This window comes from Megalops cyprinoides, chromosome 17 (assembly GCF_013368585.1).
Source record: "Megalops cyprinoides isolate fMegCyp1 chromosome 17, fMegCyp1.pri, whole genome shotgun sequence".
Lineage (NCBI taxonomy): Eukaryota > Metazoa > Chordata > Actinopteri > Elopiformes > Megalopidae > Megalops > Megalops cyprinoides.
Window position 1 is genome coordinate 22,753,496 of NC_050599.1, and position 19,002 is coordinate 22,772,497.

The 19,002-nt window shown below is 42.5% G+C and overlaps 1 protein-coding gene across 1 annotated transcript; it reads left to right on the plus strand.

Moving 5' to 3' along the window:
- Nucleotides 1–51: 51 nt before the first annotated feature.
- On the plus strand, nucleotides 52–17,641 carry LOC118792129 (serine/threonine-protein phosphatase 4 regulatory subunit 3). Its single transcript, XM_036549851.1, has 15 exons — nucleotides 52–948; nucleotides 4,544–4,599; nucleotides 4,791–4,889; nucleotides 5,772–6,389; nucleotides 7,888–7,965; nucleotides 8,078–8,194; nucleotides 8,370–8,486; nucleotides 8,947–9,078; nucleotides 9,462–9,564; nucleotides 9,938–10,096; nucleotides 10,360–10,529; nucleotides 11,733–11,875; nucleotides 13,736–13,926; nucleotides 14,395–14,630; nucleotides 16,481–17,641. The coding sequence occupies exons 1-15, from the start codon at nucleotides 807–809 to the stop codon at nucleotides 16,592–16,594; spliced, it is 2,475 nt and encodes an 824-aa protein (XP_036405744.1). The 5' UTR covers nucleotides 52–806; the 3' UTR covers nucleotides 16,595–17,641.
- The last annotated feature ends 1,361 nt before the right edge of the window (nucleotides 17,642–19,002 follow it).

Consider the following 19,002-nt stretch of genomic DNA (forward strand, 5'->3'; position numbering starts at 1 on the left):
TGGCGGGCTGCCCCTGTGGTGGATGGGAAACCCCGTATTTGTACTCTGAGGGGACCTGAGATGTCGAAATTCTGAGTGGGGGGACTGTAATTATCAAGCTAAACGCTGGGAATGAACGAGAAACAGTCATAGTAGTGACGTGTTACGTTATGTTAAAGAGATTTCATTTAATGATTGACTTGGATTAGCTACCTCAGCCGGATTTAGCTATTTTTATTTTGAAATGTTCAGAAATTAGAGTGGAGAGGCTTCTCTCCACGGCCCGAGGACAGAACATGGCGGAACGCTCGGCCAGGATATAGCTGGCTTGCTAGCTAGCTAGCTAGCTCAGTAATATCAACAGTAATAATTATAGCTAGCTAGGTAATGATAACGCATAAATACCAGTACCTTCGACATTGTCTTTGACGGAAATAGAGACGCGTCTTTGCGAGAAGAATGCAGTCGGTTTATCCAATTAGTTGTGGTCGAACAGTTGCCCATTTCCAAAAATGAGAAACGCAAGCTGCTAGCTGGCTGGCTAGTTGTAACTAGCTGGCTGGCTTAGCAAGGCGGCTAACTGGAAAGAGGCGTAGCTACTCTCCGTTTATACGAGGCGGGTTGTATGTTCTGGTACTGCTAGCGAGCTGCCCTAGCTGCCGGGGGGATCTTTCGCCCGGAACGCAGCCCCCACTGGCGCTTTTTGCGAGCACTGGTCGGCGCCCGAAATTCGGAAAGCCAGGGGCAGGGTCGAGAAGGTTGGAAGACGTACACGAAAACTTTTTTTTTCCGCTGGGGGATAAACAGACGAGGCTGATCTGCAGAAAATGACAGACACTCGCCGACGAGTGAAGGTTTACACCCTCAACGAAGACCGGCAGTGGGACGACCGGGGCACCGGGCATGTTTCCTCCGGTTACGTAGAGAGGCTGAAAGGCATGTCCTTGCTGGTGCGTGCCGAAAGCGACGGTAAGTCACTGTTGTCTTCCTTAGGCTGGAGTCTTTGACTCTATTGAGGTCAACCGTGCGTGGGTTAAACTGCATTTACAAAGCTTGCCACACGTTTCCATGCTTTTTTGATAGCTAGTTAGCGTTACCATAGCTGTATATAACTATAACTAGGTACTAGCAAGCGAGTAAGTTCAGCAGTGCAAGTTATAGCTAGATTAGGTAGTTTGTAAACTAGACCTGGTTTAGTAATAGGGTTGGATTTGTTTGCGAAAAGTAATGACCGATTGCTGGACTTTGCATTGGTCGGGAAAATAGATGAGCTGGTTAGACTAGCTAAAGTTAGCCAAACGAGCACAGGAAGGTGATCGAAGTGTTAAACATTTTGGTATTACTCACTAGCAAGCTAGCTACTCCTGTTTGTAAACATCGCTTTGTCAATAGCGAAGTTGTACTGCTCCCACACAAGTCCTCTGTTCTTGTATTTGAATGCATCATGTGGGAGTCCTAATTTAAGTGCTGAATTACTCATAGTATTTTTTTTTGTGTGCAGAAGAAAGTTAGTCATTTATCCGGTGTCCTCAGATCACCTCTGACAGAGGCATTGCATACGTTTGAGGAAAATGTGCAAGAGCATTAACGGGACAAACATGAATAAGAGCTGACATTGTTCTGTCATATACAACACCAGCACCACCACTCATCGATGCTGCTTGGGCAAGAGTGCTTCACCTCACACAGCCCACCCTCTGCCCCCACAAAAAAAGATCTGTCCCCTGGCCTCTCATCTGTACCCTTTGATAAGTTCAAACTGGGATGCTCTTAATTGGTATACCTATCTTAATTGCTATAATTGTGATTTAGCTAGAATTTTTGTTGAAGCTTGGAGCTGCAGTGTGAAATCTTTACCAGTATGCTTTCCAACCACAAGACATAAACCGCGATTTCAATAGTTATGCTATCACGCAAAGGTAATTTTTTTGGTTAGAATGCATATTGATGATTTGATAGACATTTAGCTGTCAGATCAAGGGATTGCCTATAATATAATCAGAGTAGCTAGTAGTTTCAGTTGGCTTGTAGTGCTGTCTTGTAAAATGTTACTGCTTAAGCTGTGGAGCCTTTGATAAACTAAAATATATGTTAGCTGTACTACATAGAATATGTATCAACAGAAAGGTTATAGCTGGAAGAGTTCTAGTAAAACTGACTGAAGGATGAAGAAAAAAGGTGTGTTACTTGTACTTTACACAGAATGCAAACTGCCAACACTGATGTCTATGAAGCAATCTTTGCAGCATTCTCAGATTCCTTGCAATCATAGGGCAGAAGTAAATAGGCAAACTTGTTGGGGAAAATATACAGTGTAATTAGTGGACTTTCCCTTTCGTTGTAAATGATTTGAGTTTCAGCTGCCATGTTGAATAGATTTCACTGCACTGCATTGAACAGTGTCTCACTGAATGAATACTCCGGATACAGCACAATCTCCATGTACATCTATTCACTCCAATATAACAATTCAGTGGTGAGCTCGTGAAGCCATTCATAGATCGGATGTGTGACCTTTCTGTTTGTGATCAGTTCAAGTCCGCAGTGTATTGATATCGGTTTTAAAACACGAATGAACTGCATGTGCCCAGGTGTTTCACGGCCCACAAACAGTCAGGGCCATGACACCTTTCTCTGAAGCAACATGAAAATCCAAGTGTTTTTTTTTTTCTACATTGTCAAGTGATTTTCTTACTGATAAATGTATTACACTCTAAATTGTGTACCAAAAGAATGTCACGTTCTCACATTGGTCATTATTATTCTTTTATGTTATAATTAGCTTGTATAATTTTGTTTATTTCATATCTGCTTTCTTACATGATGCCAAATGATCCTCTTCTGTGAACAGGTTATGAAATTACTTGGGAGCAGAAAGTGTAGATGATGGCGTTGTAAGTGTGAAACATGTTTGGCAGTTGGTGCGGGGGTGGAAGTATGCCATTGTTTTTGGAAAACATTTGTAAAGTGAAAACTCTTAAATGGACAGAACTCTACTGACACAGTACATTTATGTATTTGCAAAATTAGTGATATGTATATATTGGTGCACTGTAGACTTATTTTTACCTAATACAGGGTGGGGTATCCTGCATTGGGCTGTTGACATTTTCAGAAGTACATATGCAAATTGGACATTCAGAAATTAGTGATTACATGTGGATTGCACACAGGCTAATTGGGCTGAGCTACTGGGCTTGTTCCATCATTGTTGTTTGGTCAACAGTTGTATTCTAAATCTGAAAATTTAAATTAATGTTCAAATATGTTATTGCACAATGGCAGATGATGGGAGACTATCAGAGACTGCTCTAATATGGTCATAACTGAAAATTGCATCAAAATGTGGCAGTGATTAAAAGGTAGACAGCAGTCCTGATTAAGTGATTATTAGTTTACATTTTCTAAACTGAAAGTCACTGAAGAGAGAGGGGATATTTCTCAGAAGAAAAAAGCTTAATACAGAACTGTGATTTTTTTGTCTTTGCTATTTCTTTTATGAATGATTGTTTACTGAGGATTAAGAAACAGAGGGACTGATGTAATTCTGAATCAGGTTCACTCACTTAGGTACCTGTGAACTGCATTACCTACGTCCTGGTATTCATTAACTCGTGGCATTTTAACTACACTGGCTAAGAAATATTTGTAGAACATAAATGTTAGGAAAACTTCATTTCCATTTCTTTAAGCAGAACAATGATGATAATGCAGCTCTGGAAAATGCAAATTTCTAGAATGATGAAGAAAATATGTATATTTCTATTGTAAATTAATGCATTCAGGAAAGCTGCATGTTGCTTGTGACATGTTAATACTGTTACAAAGACAGTGAGGTGCAGCACGGAAACATAGAACCTTAAGTACCGGCGTTTGTCACGGTATGATATGCCATATGACTGGCCTTGCTTACGGAGAGCAGTGCTCACGTCTCTCAAAATATTAGCCTGGTCTGTAAGGCACGCTACTGATCTACGTGCGGTCTGCTTATTCCCACAAACGCTTGATTTGATTTCACTCAGTAGAAGAAAGTGGCAAAAAGCTTAGATAAAGCAGTGGATGATTTCGCAAGCATATAGTTGCAAACTTTTGGAGCAGTTCAGCAGAAAATAGGATCACCCTTGTCAACATAAGTCTGTTCCATATGTCCAGAAATGGACAGATTGTGGAAGAAAGGCAGTGAAATGCACAGCTTGCTAGGAGGCAATAGCACTCATTCAGTTTTTTCCTCATTCTGTTTCTTGTGCTTAGACAAATTGTGCCAAGGTATTTTGTATTGAGATTCTAAACCGGTATCATAGTGGTAGTGCAAAATATTGGTTTAATGAAAACCCAAGATTATACTCCAGATTGGCACATTTGTAAAGTGTGTCAGGTTCACTTGCAGTGTACATGCTTGAAGTTTTCAAAATTTGATATATGTGAAATGGACTTTAGTTAAGTTTTCATGAGAAATTGATGGCTGTAGTATTAACATGTGTAATTTCTGCTGTAAGGTGCACATTTGTGCTTGATATTTACCAGTTGTGAACACATCGTTATTTGATTATCATTATCATTACAGGTTCCCTACTGCTGGAGTCTAAAATAAACCCCAACACTGCTTACCAGAAACAACAGGTCAGTGGCATTATTGTGAAAGCAATTTGTACCTTCCAGCACTTTTTTGTATTTGTATAATTATCAACTTATGTGTATTATCCTAGGCAAAATATACTGCGCGCTAATCAAGGTCATCACTTGGGAGGGCAGCTGGCAGCTGATGCAGTTGACCACATGAGTAACTGTGCTCTTTCCCCTTTGCCTCTTAGGACACCTTGATAGTGTGGTCTGAAGCAGAGAACTATGACTTGGCCCTGAGTTTCCAGGAGAAAGCAGGCTGTGATGAGATATGGGAAAAAATCTGCCAGGTATGACATGCTTCACTTTATAAAAGCTCACAATTACACAACTAAACAAAAGCAACAGCCCTGGAAAGCTGTGTGTGCTGCTTAGAATATACTTTTTTTCCCCACAATACCACTTCAGATCAGGGGGGTGGGGCAGTTGTCAGAAATCCAGAAGAGCATGTGTTTGTAATCCACTAACTAAGTGTGAAATCCAGTGTGCCATAAAAAAACTACTTGCATGTTTTGCCAAAACAAAAAAGGAACTTAACGAATCAGTTGTAAGTGTAAGCGCTGCAACTTAATTCTTTCTGCGAATGTCGTATTCATTGCGGTGACATTTTTTTTGCTGCACAGCAGTAGTTTGATTGTATTGCTAAACGGAACAACAGTGTTAAAAGTTTTTCTGCTCCTCAGCAGATGTGAATGTACTCAGTTCAGTACAGTTCCTTTGGTTTTTGGTGCCACGTTTTACCACTTAGCATTTGTGTTAGCGTATTTTGACCTGTCTGCAAATATAAAAATGAAATTTTGGTGGGGGGTTGGGGACGGGGCTTGCTTTAGTAGGGTGTATTTGCCAATATTTTAGCACCCTTATTAGATACCCTTAACCCTTTCACACATAACTTATTTTATGCTATGTAGCGTGTGTGTTACATTACATGGTTTATGTTTTCATTAGTGCTATTAAGCTTCTCGTAGGTTTCACCGCTGCATTTGCTACATTTTTTAATGTTAAAAAGCGGTTTCCTCAAAGCTAAAACTAGCTAGAATTTTTCCAATCTCATGTTCTAATCGCACTGATTTTAGCATACGCGCTAAACGGCTAGTCACACCGGTGTGACCGTACGTGCTAAAAGGTGTAACTGGATTTTGTTGTGCGTGGTTGTGTTTGTGTGTGACCAGGTCCAGGGCAAAGACCCGTCGGTGGACATCACCCAGGAGCTGGTGGACGAGTCGGAGGAGGAGCGTTTCGACGACATGTCCTCCCCGGGCCTGGAGCTGCCGCCCTGCGAGCTAAGCCGGCTGGAGGAGGTGGCGGAGCTGGTGGCGTCCTCGCTGCCCTCCCCGCTGCGGCGCGAGAAGCTGGCCCTGGCCGTGGAAAACGAGGGCTACATCAAGAAGCTCCTGGAGCTCTTCCACATCTGCGAGGACCTGGAGAACCGGGAGGGGCTGCACCACCTCTACGACATCATAAAGGGAATCTTTCTCTTGAACCGAACCGCACTTTTCGAGGTCATGTTCTCGGAGGAATGTATCATGGACGTGATCGGGTGCCTGGAGTTTGACCCCTCCTTGCCCCAGCCCAGGAGACACAGGGAGTTCCTGACTAAGACCGCCAAGTTCAAGGAGGTCATCCCCATATCAGACCCTGAACTCAAGCAGAAAATCCACCAGACGTACCGAGTACAGTACATTCAGGACATGGTCCTCCCCACCCCCTCCGTCTTTGAGGAGAACATGCTGTCTACTCTCCACTCCTTTATCTTTTTTAATAAAGTGGAAATTGTTGGAATGTTGCAGGTAAGTGGTCCCCCATACTAAAAAGCACAGTTGAGATCAGTTAAAAATGATATGCATTTGTATGCTTGAACACACTGTAAAAGATGAGCCTCTGTCTGTTGGTAAATTTAAAGGTGGTTTGTTCAGAGTCAGTTTCAAGCATAACCAACTGCTCTCTGAACAGAAGTATCATGTGATTATTAAGTTCATTAAGGTTTTGTCCTTACTGCTGATCTCAGTACGTGAGGTAAGAGGGGAAAAAAAACTAATTTCCTGAAAAGTCATTTCTCAGGTACAGCATGTGATTTATGGTTAGAGCACTGGACTCTGAACCTGGGTGCTGTGTGGTTCAATCCTGTTTGGCGTGTTGCTGCCGCACCTTTGCATAAGGCTCTTTGTGTTGGTGTAGGTACACAAATGGGTATGGAGAATGTATAAAGCCCGTTACACTTTACCTCAAAGTTCCGCAATTCGCCATGACAGATTAGGGGACTGCTTACTGTTGTGTACAAGATGGCAGCCAGGAAAAGAACTGCCTTTAAAATGTAAAACTATGGAAAGAATGTCTCTTATATGTTAACAAAATGTGGTGATGGTGTTGATTTAATTTGAAAGTTTTCATTTTATTTCATTGTAATCACATTCTTGCTGTGCACATCAATTCACCACATTGTTTTTTCTATCCATGATTTTAAAAACAGGAGGGCCATCTGGGGTTTTTCACACTGAGTTGTAAGGGCATGCATGACTAAAATGGCTGGTGTGGTCTGTTTGTTTTAGTAGGGGAAAAAGCGCTTTGAACTGTATCTTAAATAACATGTTCCAGATTGACATTGAAAACAAATTCATAGGCTACATTGTATATTAAATACTATAAAGACAGCTAGGTTAGTGATTGTCTATGCCTTTATGAACTGTTGGGCTGTGTTTAGCAGGTGTTGCCGTGGAACCATGTCTGACTCGCTCAGTGGGCTGACTGGCATCATGGCTTCTGCAGCTTTTTAAATTGAAATTTGGTTAATTAAACAAGACATTTTATTTGCCTTTGAGCAAATAAATTGTTTTTGTATTCTGTTCTTTGAAGCTTTTTTAGCTGTTTTTGAAATGCATCAAACATAAAACTTGGAGCGCCATAGCCTTTTAATGCAACTTAACATACCTGCTAAGAATGTGTAAGCTAATGTGTAAGAGGGCACAGGGCCAAAGAGTCCTATGCCACTTGAACTCAACATTGTCCAGCAGGCCAGGTCAAAGGTCAGAGGTCACTGAGAAGGTGAAGGTGGATGACAGTCTGAGAAAGCATCGTAGTGGTTGTCGAGAGGCAAATTTCCTGTTTTATTACACATTCCCAAATAATTACTTACCTGTGTACAAATCCCTGTATTATAAAAAAAAAACCTTCGTCAGGTAAGTGATATCAGCGGGAAGCCCTGAAAGGGATGCGTTGGAGCTGGCGGTTTATCCTCCAGGGCTGGCACGTTCACGCTGAAGCGTTGACCCTATTTCTTTTCCTCTTCAGGATGATGAAAAGTTCCTGACAGACCTTTTTGCACAACTAACGGATGAAGCAACCGACGACGATAAGAGACACGAGCTGGTATAAGCACCATCCTCTGAGTACCGGCCAACTGCCGTAATGTTGTAAACTGTTAGGACTAGTCCTTTCAGGCCCTGTCTGGTGGTGAGATGCTATGTTTTCTTCCCTGCAGGTAAATTTTCTAAAGGAATTTTGTGCATTCTCTCAAACGTTACAACCTCAGAACAGAGACGCCTTCTTTAAAACATTGTCAAACATGGGCATACTACCAGCGCTTGAAGTCATACTGGTAAGCTGGGCTTGCGGGAAGATTGGCAGTCGTTGTGTGTTGTATTCAGCTGCACCCTCTGTGACATTACCGGTGTGTAAAGATTGTGCCTTTATGGTGTCTGTCAGTGCTGCCGTTATTGCTATTTTTGGCGTTGCTTGTTCTGAGTGACGCTCAGTCCGTTGGTTGTCGGCAGGGAATGGATGACGTCCAGGTACGCAGCGCCGCCACGGATATCTTCTCCTATCTGGTGGAGTACAACCCTTCCATGGTGCGAGAGTTTGTGATGCAAGAGTCTCAGCAGAACGATGATGTGAGTTTCCTTGCCTACCCTTTGGTTTGTGTGCACCTCTGCTTTCTTAAGTGCCATGCTCTACAGCAGTGGTTCTCAACCCTGCTCCTAGAGGCACACTGTCCTGCATATCTTCTATCTATCCTTGCTCTACCTGCCTGACTGAAGTCATCAGCGGCACTTTTGATTAGCGGAGCACACCTGATTTAATCAAGCAGCTAGGATAGATAGAAGATATGCAGGACAGTGTGCCTCCAGGAGCAGGGTTGAGATCCACTGCTCTACAAGATCCGAATGAACAAAATGTCAAAATGTCTGTTCGTAATTCTGTGTACATTTGACGCCCAGTTCAGGTCTGCGTCAGTATTGGAGCTCCGTAAATGAAACTCATTGCAGTGTCAGGTTGGCCATCCACACTGGTTGTGGAATAGCATGAGAGATTACGGGTTGTGTTGCCGTTCTCGGTGCGGTTCTTCCTCAGGACATCCTCCTCATCAACCTGATCATCGAGCACATGATCTGCGACACGGACCCGGAGCTGGGCGGGGCCGTGCAGCTGATGGGCTTGCTGCGAACCCTGGTGGACCCGGAGAACATGCTTGCCACCGCCAATGTGAGGATCGCCCCGGCCCCCGTCCCTCTCCCCTGCCCCCGCTCCCAATTCATACTACCCACAATCCCAGTTTACCCTGCCCCACCCCTCACCCCATTCCTCCCTCTCTGTGCTCTTCCATTCCTCCTAGCCTTGTCTCAAATGCCACGTGTACTCTGTCCCACAGCTCTGATCTGCCCTCCTCCCCTCTCTGTTGAAAGAATAGATTTAAACAAGTGTAATGCACAAAGAGCTAGCACCACCGCTGGAGTCAGTCAGTCATTGACAGTTTACATTGTATGAAGTATGAGCAATTGGACAAACACATTGAAATAAAATGCGGTTCAGGCCTGTCTGCCCCCTGATTAATTTCAAGCTGCACTTTGCTCTGTAAACCTCTGCAGAAAACGGAAAAAACCGAGTTCCTGAGCTTCTTCTACAAGCACTGCATGCATGTGTTGTCTGCCCCCCTGCTGGCCAACACCACAGAGGAGAAGCCCAGCAAAGGTGAGTCCTCTGCACCTGCTACATCTGCCCCTCTACATGAACCTTATTGTTCTCAGCCTGTCAAGGACCAGGCACTTTCAGCTTTGCTAGTGTTTCAGTGCCTGTAGTCTATGGTGTCTTTACATCAGGCAGTGTGTAGCTGTTGAACGTGACGTTCTTGGTTTTGATTCCAGAGCAGTATTTTGTGCTGACAGACAGATCAGTCTAACGTACAGCGACAGCCCCCTTAGAAATTGAGCTTCGAGTTGTCAATACGAGACACGTACACACTAACAGCGTTTAAACGAGTCGTTTGTGACAGCCGGTTGCCATGGAAGGCAGGCCTCCCGAGCGTGCTGCGTCGATAGCGTCTCGATTCTGTCTCCCTGTTCAGATGACTTCCAGACGTCGCAGCTGCTGGCGCTGATTCTGGAGCTGCTGACCTTCTGCGTGGAGCATCACACCTACCACATAAAGAACTACATCATCAATAAGGACATCCTGCGTAGGGTCCTGGTGCTCATGGCCTCCCAGCACGCCTTCCTCGCGCTCTGTGAGTCAACAGACATACGTTTTCATATGAATGCATTTGCCTTCGCATTTGAGGGAAAAAGAGTAAGCGGCCATTACAGATGGAATCCCAAATGATTGGTTTGTATTATTTTTGGCCGGCAGGACTCTGCTGCTGTGTAATTAGAATGTCATTTTTTTATTCAGTGACTGGTGCTGTTTTTCTTAGGCGGTGCCACAGTGGATCAGCTGTATAGGCCAAAAAAAAAATCACGATGAGTTACCCCCTCTCAATCATTCTGACAGGTGCACTGCGATTCATGAGGAAGATCATTGGCCTGAAGGATGAGTTTTACAACCGCTACATCATGAGGAACTTCCTCTTTGAGCCAGTGGTGAAAGCCTTCCTCAACAACGGCTCTCGCTACAACCTCATGAACTCAGCCATACTTGAGATGTTTGAATACGTCAGAGTGGTGAGTTACTTGTGAACATTTTCCAAAAATCACAACAAAGAACAGCATTTTCACCTTGTAGATTGTGGAGCAAATGACACAAATGGCTCCGTTTGCACAGTCGTAATATCTGGACCTGACACACTGTTGTTCCAAAGTGTATTTGTCTTTGCGCTATTAACAAGAACGGTGCCTGAGCTGTGTACGATGGTACCCCTAATCAGCTGTAGCATGAGGGGTATTTCATCAGTAGCGGAAGGGGTACAGCCTGTCAGGGGTACCTGTCTCAGACTGTAGTTATATTTAATTCAACAGTATGCTGTAGATGATTTATCCAGCCTGTCCTGTCAGCCAGTTACTAAATTATAATTGTGTTTTAGCTGCACTCCATACCTAAAGATACGCTGCTGTCAAAAACTCAGTTTGTGTTAGATGCTTGATTTAATCTAAGCCATACTTGCGGGTCTATGCAAAAATAATTGGGGATGTTTGGAGTTTGTGTTCATATTTAGTGGCAACATGATTAACATGAGATGACAGGTTGGGAAACTCTGAATTGGTCTTAATTTTAAAAAATTAGTTTTGAATCCTGTCAAAGCCTTTAGTCAGAAATCTGCAGATGTGAATTGTCTGGCAGACATCTGGAATAAAGATTGTTTACAAATCCAAACACTGAAAAGTTTCTTCTCAGAAGCACTGAGTGATGAGGATTTTGCTATTTTTGTCCTCACATACACATGCTACACAGCTAGCAAACCTAGTCATTTTCAGTCAAATGGTAGTTTCGATTTTAAGGAAGCTAGCACACGTAATCGTATGGTGCCTTGCTGACTGTTTCAGCTGCGTTTTGAACTGTAGATGCCATTTGCTTATCTGTTGAGGTTACAAGAGCTCAGTAAAAATCTAAACGTATGAAAATATAAACGACAGACGTCCTTAGTTCCGTCAAGGGCCATATTTCACTGTTTTAGATGCTCTGAAGCATTTTATGCTCAAAGTGTCAGTTACAGAAATTGAATGACACAAATTAATTTTGCAATGAGAAAACGTACAGAAATGGCCTAAGGATTTAAACTAATGCAGTGGAGTTTTAAAAGAAAACAGCATTTCCTTTTATAGCATCAGCTAATGAATACCACTGACGTACACTGGGAGCAGTACACATTCAAAGAAAATTAATAGTCATATTAATTTCTTTCCTTGTATGCATATTGTTTCTTGCAGGAGGACATAAAGTCTCTGACTGCCCACATTATAGAGAACTATTGGAAAGCACTTGAAGACGTGGACTACGTGCAGACTTTCAAAGGGCTGAAGCTACGCTACGAGCAGCAGAGGGAGAGGCAAGACAACCCCAAGCTAGACAGGTGAGGGGTCGAGCAAGACGAGCGTTTTCACATCGGCAGTTTACCCTGGACAGTAACTGCTTTGTCTGAAAAACAGAAGTGACACGTATCTCTGATTGTGGTATCAGTTTTTACCAGTTGTCAGTACTGAATCTAATTGAGTACTTACTCATTTGCTGTCTGTTTATGTATTAACTGATTATTTATATGTCAGCACTCAAAATATGTTTCACAACCAAAATAAGTTTCTTAAATTCTTGCTCCGAGGATGGGTCAAAACTCTGTGGTCCAGAGTTAGGAACCGAATTATTAATATATCCTTAGCGTGAGTGGAAGTACACGTCAGATAATGAGCTAGTGGCTTCCAAACCACACGACATGTTCATGGCATGTTTATATCAGTAATTTACCAAATAGTAGAGGCTTGTGGGTATTTTTTTCAGAAGGCTGGTGAAAGTCCTCTGGGCTGGCTAAAGTTTACTGGTTTCAGCTTGCTAGATCCATGAGAGTGAGCTGTTGTGATCTGCTGAATGAAGCGTTTGATCTATGGCTGGGCGATATAGCTGTCGCGATATATCAAATAGCTATTTTTAGTGCAATAACAGCTATCTCTGGTATGTGGCGTTAGGTTTTTCCCTGTATTTTTTCCCGTTAGGCAGAAAAATGTCACTTGTATCTATATGTTGGTTAACTTACCTATTAGCTTTGAAAAACACATAGCATATGTTGTCACTAGGGTTGTCAAAATAACATGTTAGTTTCAATGAATTAATTATAGAAAAAAAAAACGCATACGTCACTGTGCAATTAAGCCTTTATCATACCCAACTGCAGGCTAGCTAGGTTCTTTTATATCATGTACGAACGTATCCACATTCGCGCTGTTGGTAAATGCGAATTAAGTTCGCATTGGTGTAATCAACGATTGCGTCGAATCTGTAAAGCGGAGTGATATGTGTATAGTTAAAAGTGCCAGTGCTGATATACTGAATATCTGCACTCATGGAATGCCTGTTGTCCAGTCAGATTACTTGGTCGGAACTAACTGTTGTATAATTTGAACATAAAAAGCGTCTCACAGTAAATATTGATATATGCAATTAATTTAGATTAATTAATCACAAAGCATGTAATTAATTATATAAATATTTTTAATCGCTTGACAGCCCTAGTTTTCACTATCTATGTAGCTGTGTGTTTCTATCTACCACATGGAAGCAGCATAGTGCTGTTGCTGTGATATCAACATTGAATAGATACAAGTGGCGTTTTTTTCCCCCGGAAGCATTTCACATGGCCTTGGAAAACTGAAGGCGTGCTCCCACATCAGGTATGACTAATGGGGAAAAAAATACGGGGGGAAAAAAAAACCTAACACCACATACCGGGGATAGCTGTTATTACGCTAAAAATAGCCATTCGATATATTGCGGCGGCTATATTGCCCAGCCCTAGTTTGATCATTACACATGCCATGTTTAGTCAGTGTAGTGGTGTCAGATTCCTTTAATTTACAGCACATGCTTCAGCGTTGCTGTGCTGAATATTTCTACTTCCATGGAAATAAATGTGTTATGAAGACATTTCCTCAACCGAGATGCATTTTCCTCAAAAGAGATGCAGTTCCTGACTTGTAATGGCAGGCAACGCACTGACACACATTGGGTTTCGGAGATGGGCATTGGCAGTTGAGTTTAAGGTAGAATTATTAGGTCGCACATGAGACAGCACCAAATTTCAACCATAGCTGTAGCAGACTCATAACTGTCGTTATCAGAGCTAAATCTGCTGTGTGTCTGGCCTTACTTCAGGCCTTACTTGGCTTGAGTGTGTGAGCAGAGGGAAATGACGTGTTTGTGCTGGCACCCCGGCTCTGTGCAGCATGCGCTCCATCCTGCGGAACCACAGGTACCGGCGGGACGCGCGCACCCTGGAGGACGAGGAGGAGATGTGGTTCAACACGGACGAGGACGACCTGGAGGACGGCGAGGCCGTCGTCCCGCCCTCGGACAAGATGAAGAGCGACGACGACCTCATGGACCCCATCACCAAGTTCATGGAGAGGAAGAAATGTGTGTGCAGAGAAATAATCGGTTTAAGGATAATCAGAATGCTGATGCTCTCATTGATTAATGCTTATGATGGCCCTTGGTGCTAGCAGTCACTTTGAGTCATCCATGTAGCTGTAACCTTGTGAAACAAATACCGGACAGTTCATAGCAGACCAGTAAAATTAGGTGACATTTGTGTCCATTTTGGCACACTTGCAGCTGGGCCAGTGCTTCATGTTTGCGAACATTCAAGTTAATTGTCCCATTAGGCCTGTGGAAAATTTTCTTTGTCCAGCCATGGGTGTGTTTCTAACTTTTAAAAAATATTTTACGATCAAGTTACTTTCAAATGTTTTTAGTTTTCAATATGTTATTAAATTTTTGAACCTAAAAATGTTGTTTGATGAGACTCGTATTGTGGACCTTTCACTTCCTGGTAAGGCATTCATGATTCATTGCAACTTTTTTTTCTTTGCTTTTGTCCTTCAGTGAAAGAGTCGGAGGACAAGGAAGTCTTGGGAAAGGCGAGCCTGTCTGGGCGCCAGAGCCCCAGCTTTAAGCTGTCCTTTTCCAGCACCACCAAGCCCAGCCTCACCAGTCCATCCCCTTCCAGCCACCACCCGGGCTCACCTGGGTCGCCTGGATCCCCAGGTTCTGCAGGGTCCCCTGGGTCACCGGGCTCTGGAGCCAAGAACTCACCTCCGACGGCAGCTATCACCACCAAGGTACAACAGGCTCTATAGGGACACATATTTCAACTGCACTGTTTGTGGTGGCTCAGTCAAAATACGTGTGTTCTACACATTGCTATGTTTGTGTTGCACATTACTTTATAAACACACACACACACATATCTTATATACAGTACCGTTCAAAAGTTTGGGGTCACTTAGAAATTTCCTTGTGTTCCATGAAAACATACATGAAAAGAGTTTGAACAGGAAATATAGCAAAATGAATAGGAAATATAGTCACTGACAAGGTTAGAAATAATGATTTTTAATTGAAATAATTGTGTCCTTCAGACTTTGCTTTCGTCAAAGAATCCCCCATTTGCAGCAATTACAGTCTTGCAGACCTTTGGCGTTCTAGTTGTCTATTTGTTGAGGTAATCTGGAGAGATTTCACCCCATACTTCCTGAAGCACCTCCCACAAGTTGGATTGCCTTGATGGGCACTTCTTACGTACCATACGGTCAAGCTGCCCCCACAACAGCTCAATAACGTGACCACTCGATTATAGACAGAACACCAGGTGACTGCTTCTTCCCTAAATAGTTCTTGCATAGTTTGGAGCTGTGCTTTGGGTCATTGTCCTGTTGTAGGAGGAAATTGGCTCCAATCAAGCGCCGTCCACAGGGTATGTCATGGCGTTGCAAAATGAGAGTGATAGGCTTCCTACATCAAGATCTCTTTTATCCTGTACAAATCTCCCACTTTACCACCACCAAAGCAGCCCCAGACCATCATGTTGCCTCCACCATGCTTGACAGATGGCGTCAGGCACTCCTCCAGCATCTTTTCATTTGGTCTCCGTCTCAGGAATGTTCTTTCTTGTGATCCAAACACCTCAAACTTAGATTCGTCTGTCCATAACACTTTTTTCCAATCTTCCTCTGTCCAGTGTCTGTGTTCTTTTGCCCATCTTAAACTTTTCTTTTTAGTGGCCAGTCTGAGATGTGGCTTCTTCATTGCAACTCTGCCTAGAAGGCCAGCGTCCCGGAGTCGCCTCTTCACTGTTGACGTTGAGACTGGTGTTTTGCGGGTACTATTTAGTGAAGCTGCCAGATGAGGACCTGTGAGGTGTCTGTTTCTCAAACTAGACACACTAATGTATTTGTCCTGCTACTCAGTTGTGCACCAGGGCCTCCCACTCCTCTTTCTATTCTGGTTACAGCCAGTTTGCGCTGCTCTGTGAAGGGAGTAGTACACAGCGTTGTACGAGATCTTCAGTTTCTTGGGAATTTCTCGCATGGAATAGCCTTCATTTCTCAGAACAAGAACAGACTGACGTGTTTCAGAAGAAAGTTCTTTGTTTCTGGCCATTTTGAGCCTGTAATCGAACCCACAATTGCTGATGCTCCAGATACTCAACTAGTCTAAAGAAGTCCAGCTTTGCTTCTTTAATCAGCACAACAGTTTTCAGCTGTGCCAACATCATTACAAAAGGGTTTTCGAATGATCAGTTAGCCTTTTAAAATGATGAACTTGCATTGGCAAACACAACGTGCCATTTGAAACACAGGACTAATGGTTGCTGATAATGGACCTCTGCACGCCTATGTAGATATTCCATTAAAAATCAGCCATTTCCAGCTACGATAGTCATTTACAACATTAACAATGTCTACACTGTATTTCTGATCAATTTGATGTTATTTTAATGGACAAAAATTTGCTTTTCTTTCAAAACAAGGAAATTCCTAAGTGACCCCAAACTTTTGAACGGTAGCGTATATATACACACACACACACAGATATATTTTTGCAGTACTTGTCATTTAAACCATGATAGAATAGTCAGTAGATATATAGTGTATGGGTTGCATCTCTCACTGTATACCTGTTCCCTCAGGGAGGGTTGGTTGGACTTGTGGACTACCCTGATGATGATGAGGAGGATGAAGATGACTTGGAGAGTAAGGAAGAGAATCCACCTTTATCCAAGAAGTCCAAGCTGGGCTCTTAGAGTACTCCAGTCCTCTCACGCCTCGCCATGGGCATGAACAGCACCTACATTGGAATGTACCACAGGACAGCGTCACAAAGAATTCCATAAATTAGGTGGAAAAGAAATCCAATTCAGTGTCATGAAGATAACATGGTTTTTTTGTCAAGGTGGTGAGGTGTGAGGAGAAAGGAATCTTGGGAAAACATCTCCTTGTGAAACTGTCGTTCAAGTGCCAATCTACGGAGGAAATGGAGAGAAAAGAAAGACATTCTTGAACACAAACAAAAACAAAAATGCTGTGGGGGGAAAATTACGGACATGCCCATAAGAGCTGTAGAGTTCGGACCACACTCACTGCCCCCCTCTCAGGGATGGACAACACAGCAACCCAAATGAGCCTGTGAATCCAGAACCACCACTCACCCTTCACTGACTGAAGTCAGAGTAGACTTTTTTTTCCTTCCTTTTACTTTTTTTTTTTCTTGGACCAGACTTAGTCAACTGGAAGAAGAACAAGGCTGTTGTCACTGATGTCATTGTTTTCATGCAGCAGAAATTCTTCCTCTGAAATGCCAGCAGTCTCCTATCTCTTTGTTTTTTCTTCCTCTTTAAATGAAAAAAAGACCTGCCTTTAAATGTTCAGGATGTTTTCAGTCGCACTTGAACAGGTTTTTAAAACCTCTGTATGGGGAATAGCCCCTGTTTTATCCATTTCTGTTTTTGCCCTTTGAAACTGCAGATTTTTGGAAATTTGTCATCCCTTCTTGATTAAAGATTGAGTGGAATTCTAGATGTGATTATTTTGTCATATCTTTTTCTTTTCGTGAGTGTACACTACAGTATATTTGGGACCATTATAAAAAGATTTGATGTAATATAATTTTCACTATTGTGCTGGTACTTGCATTGTTTTCATTTTGCTTTCTTTTTTGTCCTGCGCCTCAAGGTAATCCAGTTGTAATGAGTCTGCTAAAGAAGTGCATCCAGTAGCAATACTATTTTGTGACTGAATATTTTATATTGAACTTAAACAAAATGTCAAATTCCGTCCATTACAATAAAACAACAGTGTAAAATTCTCTCACGCAGTAATTGTAAAGGGTTTCACAAACGTTTTTGATACTCCAGAAAGATCCCACACACCCCTGCAAGTCACTTGGCTATTCAGATGAGGCATTTGGATATATATGAACAAATGAGTTTTTCTGTGTCCATTTCTTAAGTTTACTGTCCACATTGTCATTTAGGAAATGCTCATGTAATAATGGTCCTCGTATTGCAGTCTCATGAGAACTGAGATGTGCACTGTGTCCTGTAAATGTGGCCATCACGTTGGGTGAATACAGCTACGATTTTCTTGACATGTATTTCATATTAGCTCAAGTTCAGGTTAGACATTTCAGGTTAGGTTTGTTGAAGGATGGCGGTGTCTGCAGAAATACCCCTGACTCCAGTGAGAAAGCCATAGTACTGCTGATACTGAGTCCTAGTAAAAGCTGGTGCCTCAAAGGTCACATTCACAAGCAATCTTCTCTGACCTCAGTTCCAGGTTAGTCAAAGCTTACCAGTTTACCTTCCTTTTCCAATGTGATTTTTGGATCCAATTCCTATTTTTCATTTCTTGACAAAGACAACAGATTTTATTTTGTAATGAAAACCTTTTTTCCTGGTGTCTCCATACTAATGCAACCCCATTGTGATAAATCACAGTTACCAACTGCACAGTCAGCTTCTTTCAGTATTACGTGAGCACTGAAGCAAAACAAATTTATTGCAATTATGCAATTATTCCGCATTATCAGATTCAATACCTTACTAGGACAAAAACACCATTGCAAAAAAAATGAAGTGAAATGGTGTTGAATGAAATTAAGTGGTGTTCTAGAACAGTGTTTCTCAACCCTCTCCTGGAGTACCCCCTGCCCTGCATGTTTTAGATCTCTCCCTGCTCCAACACAGCTGATTCAAATGATCAGTTTGTTATTAAGCAGCTTCAGGAGTTCATAACGAGTTAATCATTTGAATCAGCTGTGTTGGAGCAGGGAGAGATCTAAAACATGCAGGGCAGGGGGTACTCCAGGAGAGGGTTGAGAAACACTGTTCTAGAAAATGTTCACAAAATTTTTAGAGACTAATCACTTTTAGAGAATATGCCTATGCTATGAAATGAGGAAAGATTTACTATTTATTTAGGCTGACTCTCAAACAACATATATGCGAACAACAGTTACGGCTGAGTGTGTGTATTTTTACGCAATAGATACTTTACAACTGATGGTTTATCTAAGATACCCATTCTTTCATGCAAGCCTTCCCCTCTAACTTAGAGCAGAGCAAATCATCTCCACAACACTGAGCTGCGCTTTCTGACCTGTCCTTGGACGATACCCAGGTATCAATTCAATCAGAGTGATGAAGCGGAACTG

Bases quoted from the DNA above. Each gene is read 5' to 3' on its own strand.
- LOC118792129 (XM_036549851.1), top strand. From the start codon at position 807: ATGACAGACACTCGCCGACGAGTGAAGGTTTACACCCTCAACGAAGAC. The intron at 6,390-7,887 runs GTAAGTGGTCCC...TTTCCTCTTCAG, and splicing joins AAATTGTTGGAATGTTGCAG to GATGATGAAAAGTTCCTGAC. The intron at 9,079-9,461 runs GTGAGGATCGCC...AAACCTCTGCAG, and splicing joins ACATGCTTGCCACCGCCAAT to AAAACGGAAAAAACCGAGTT.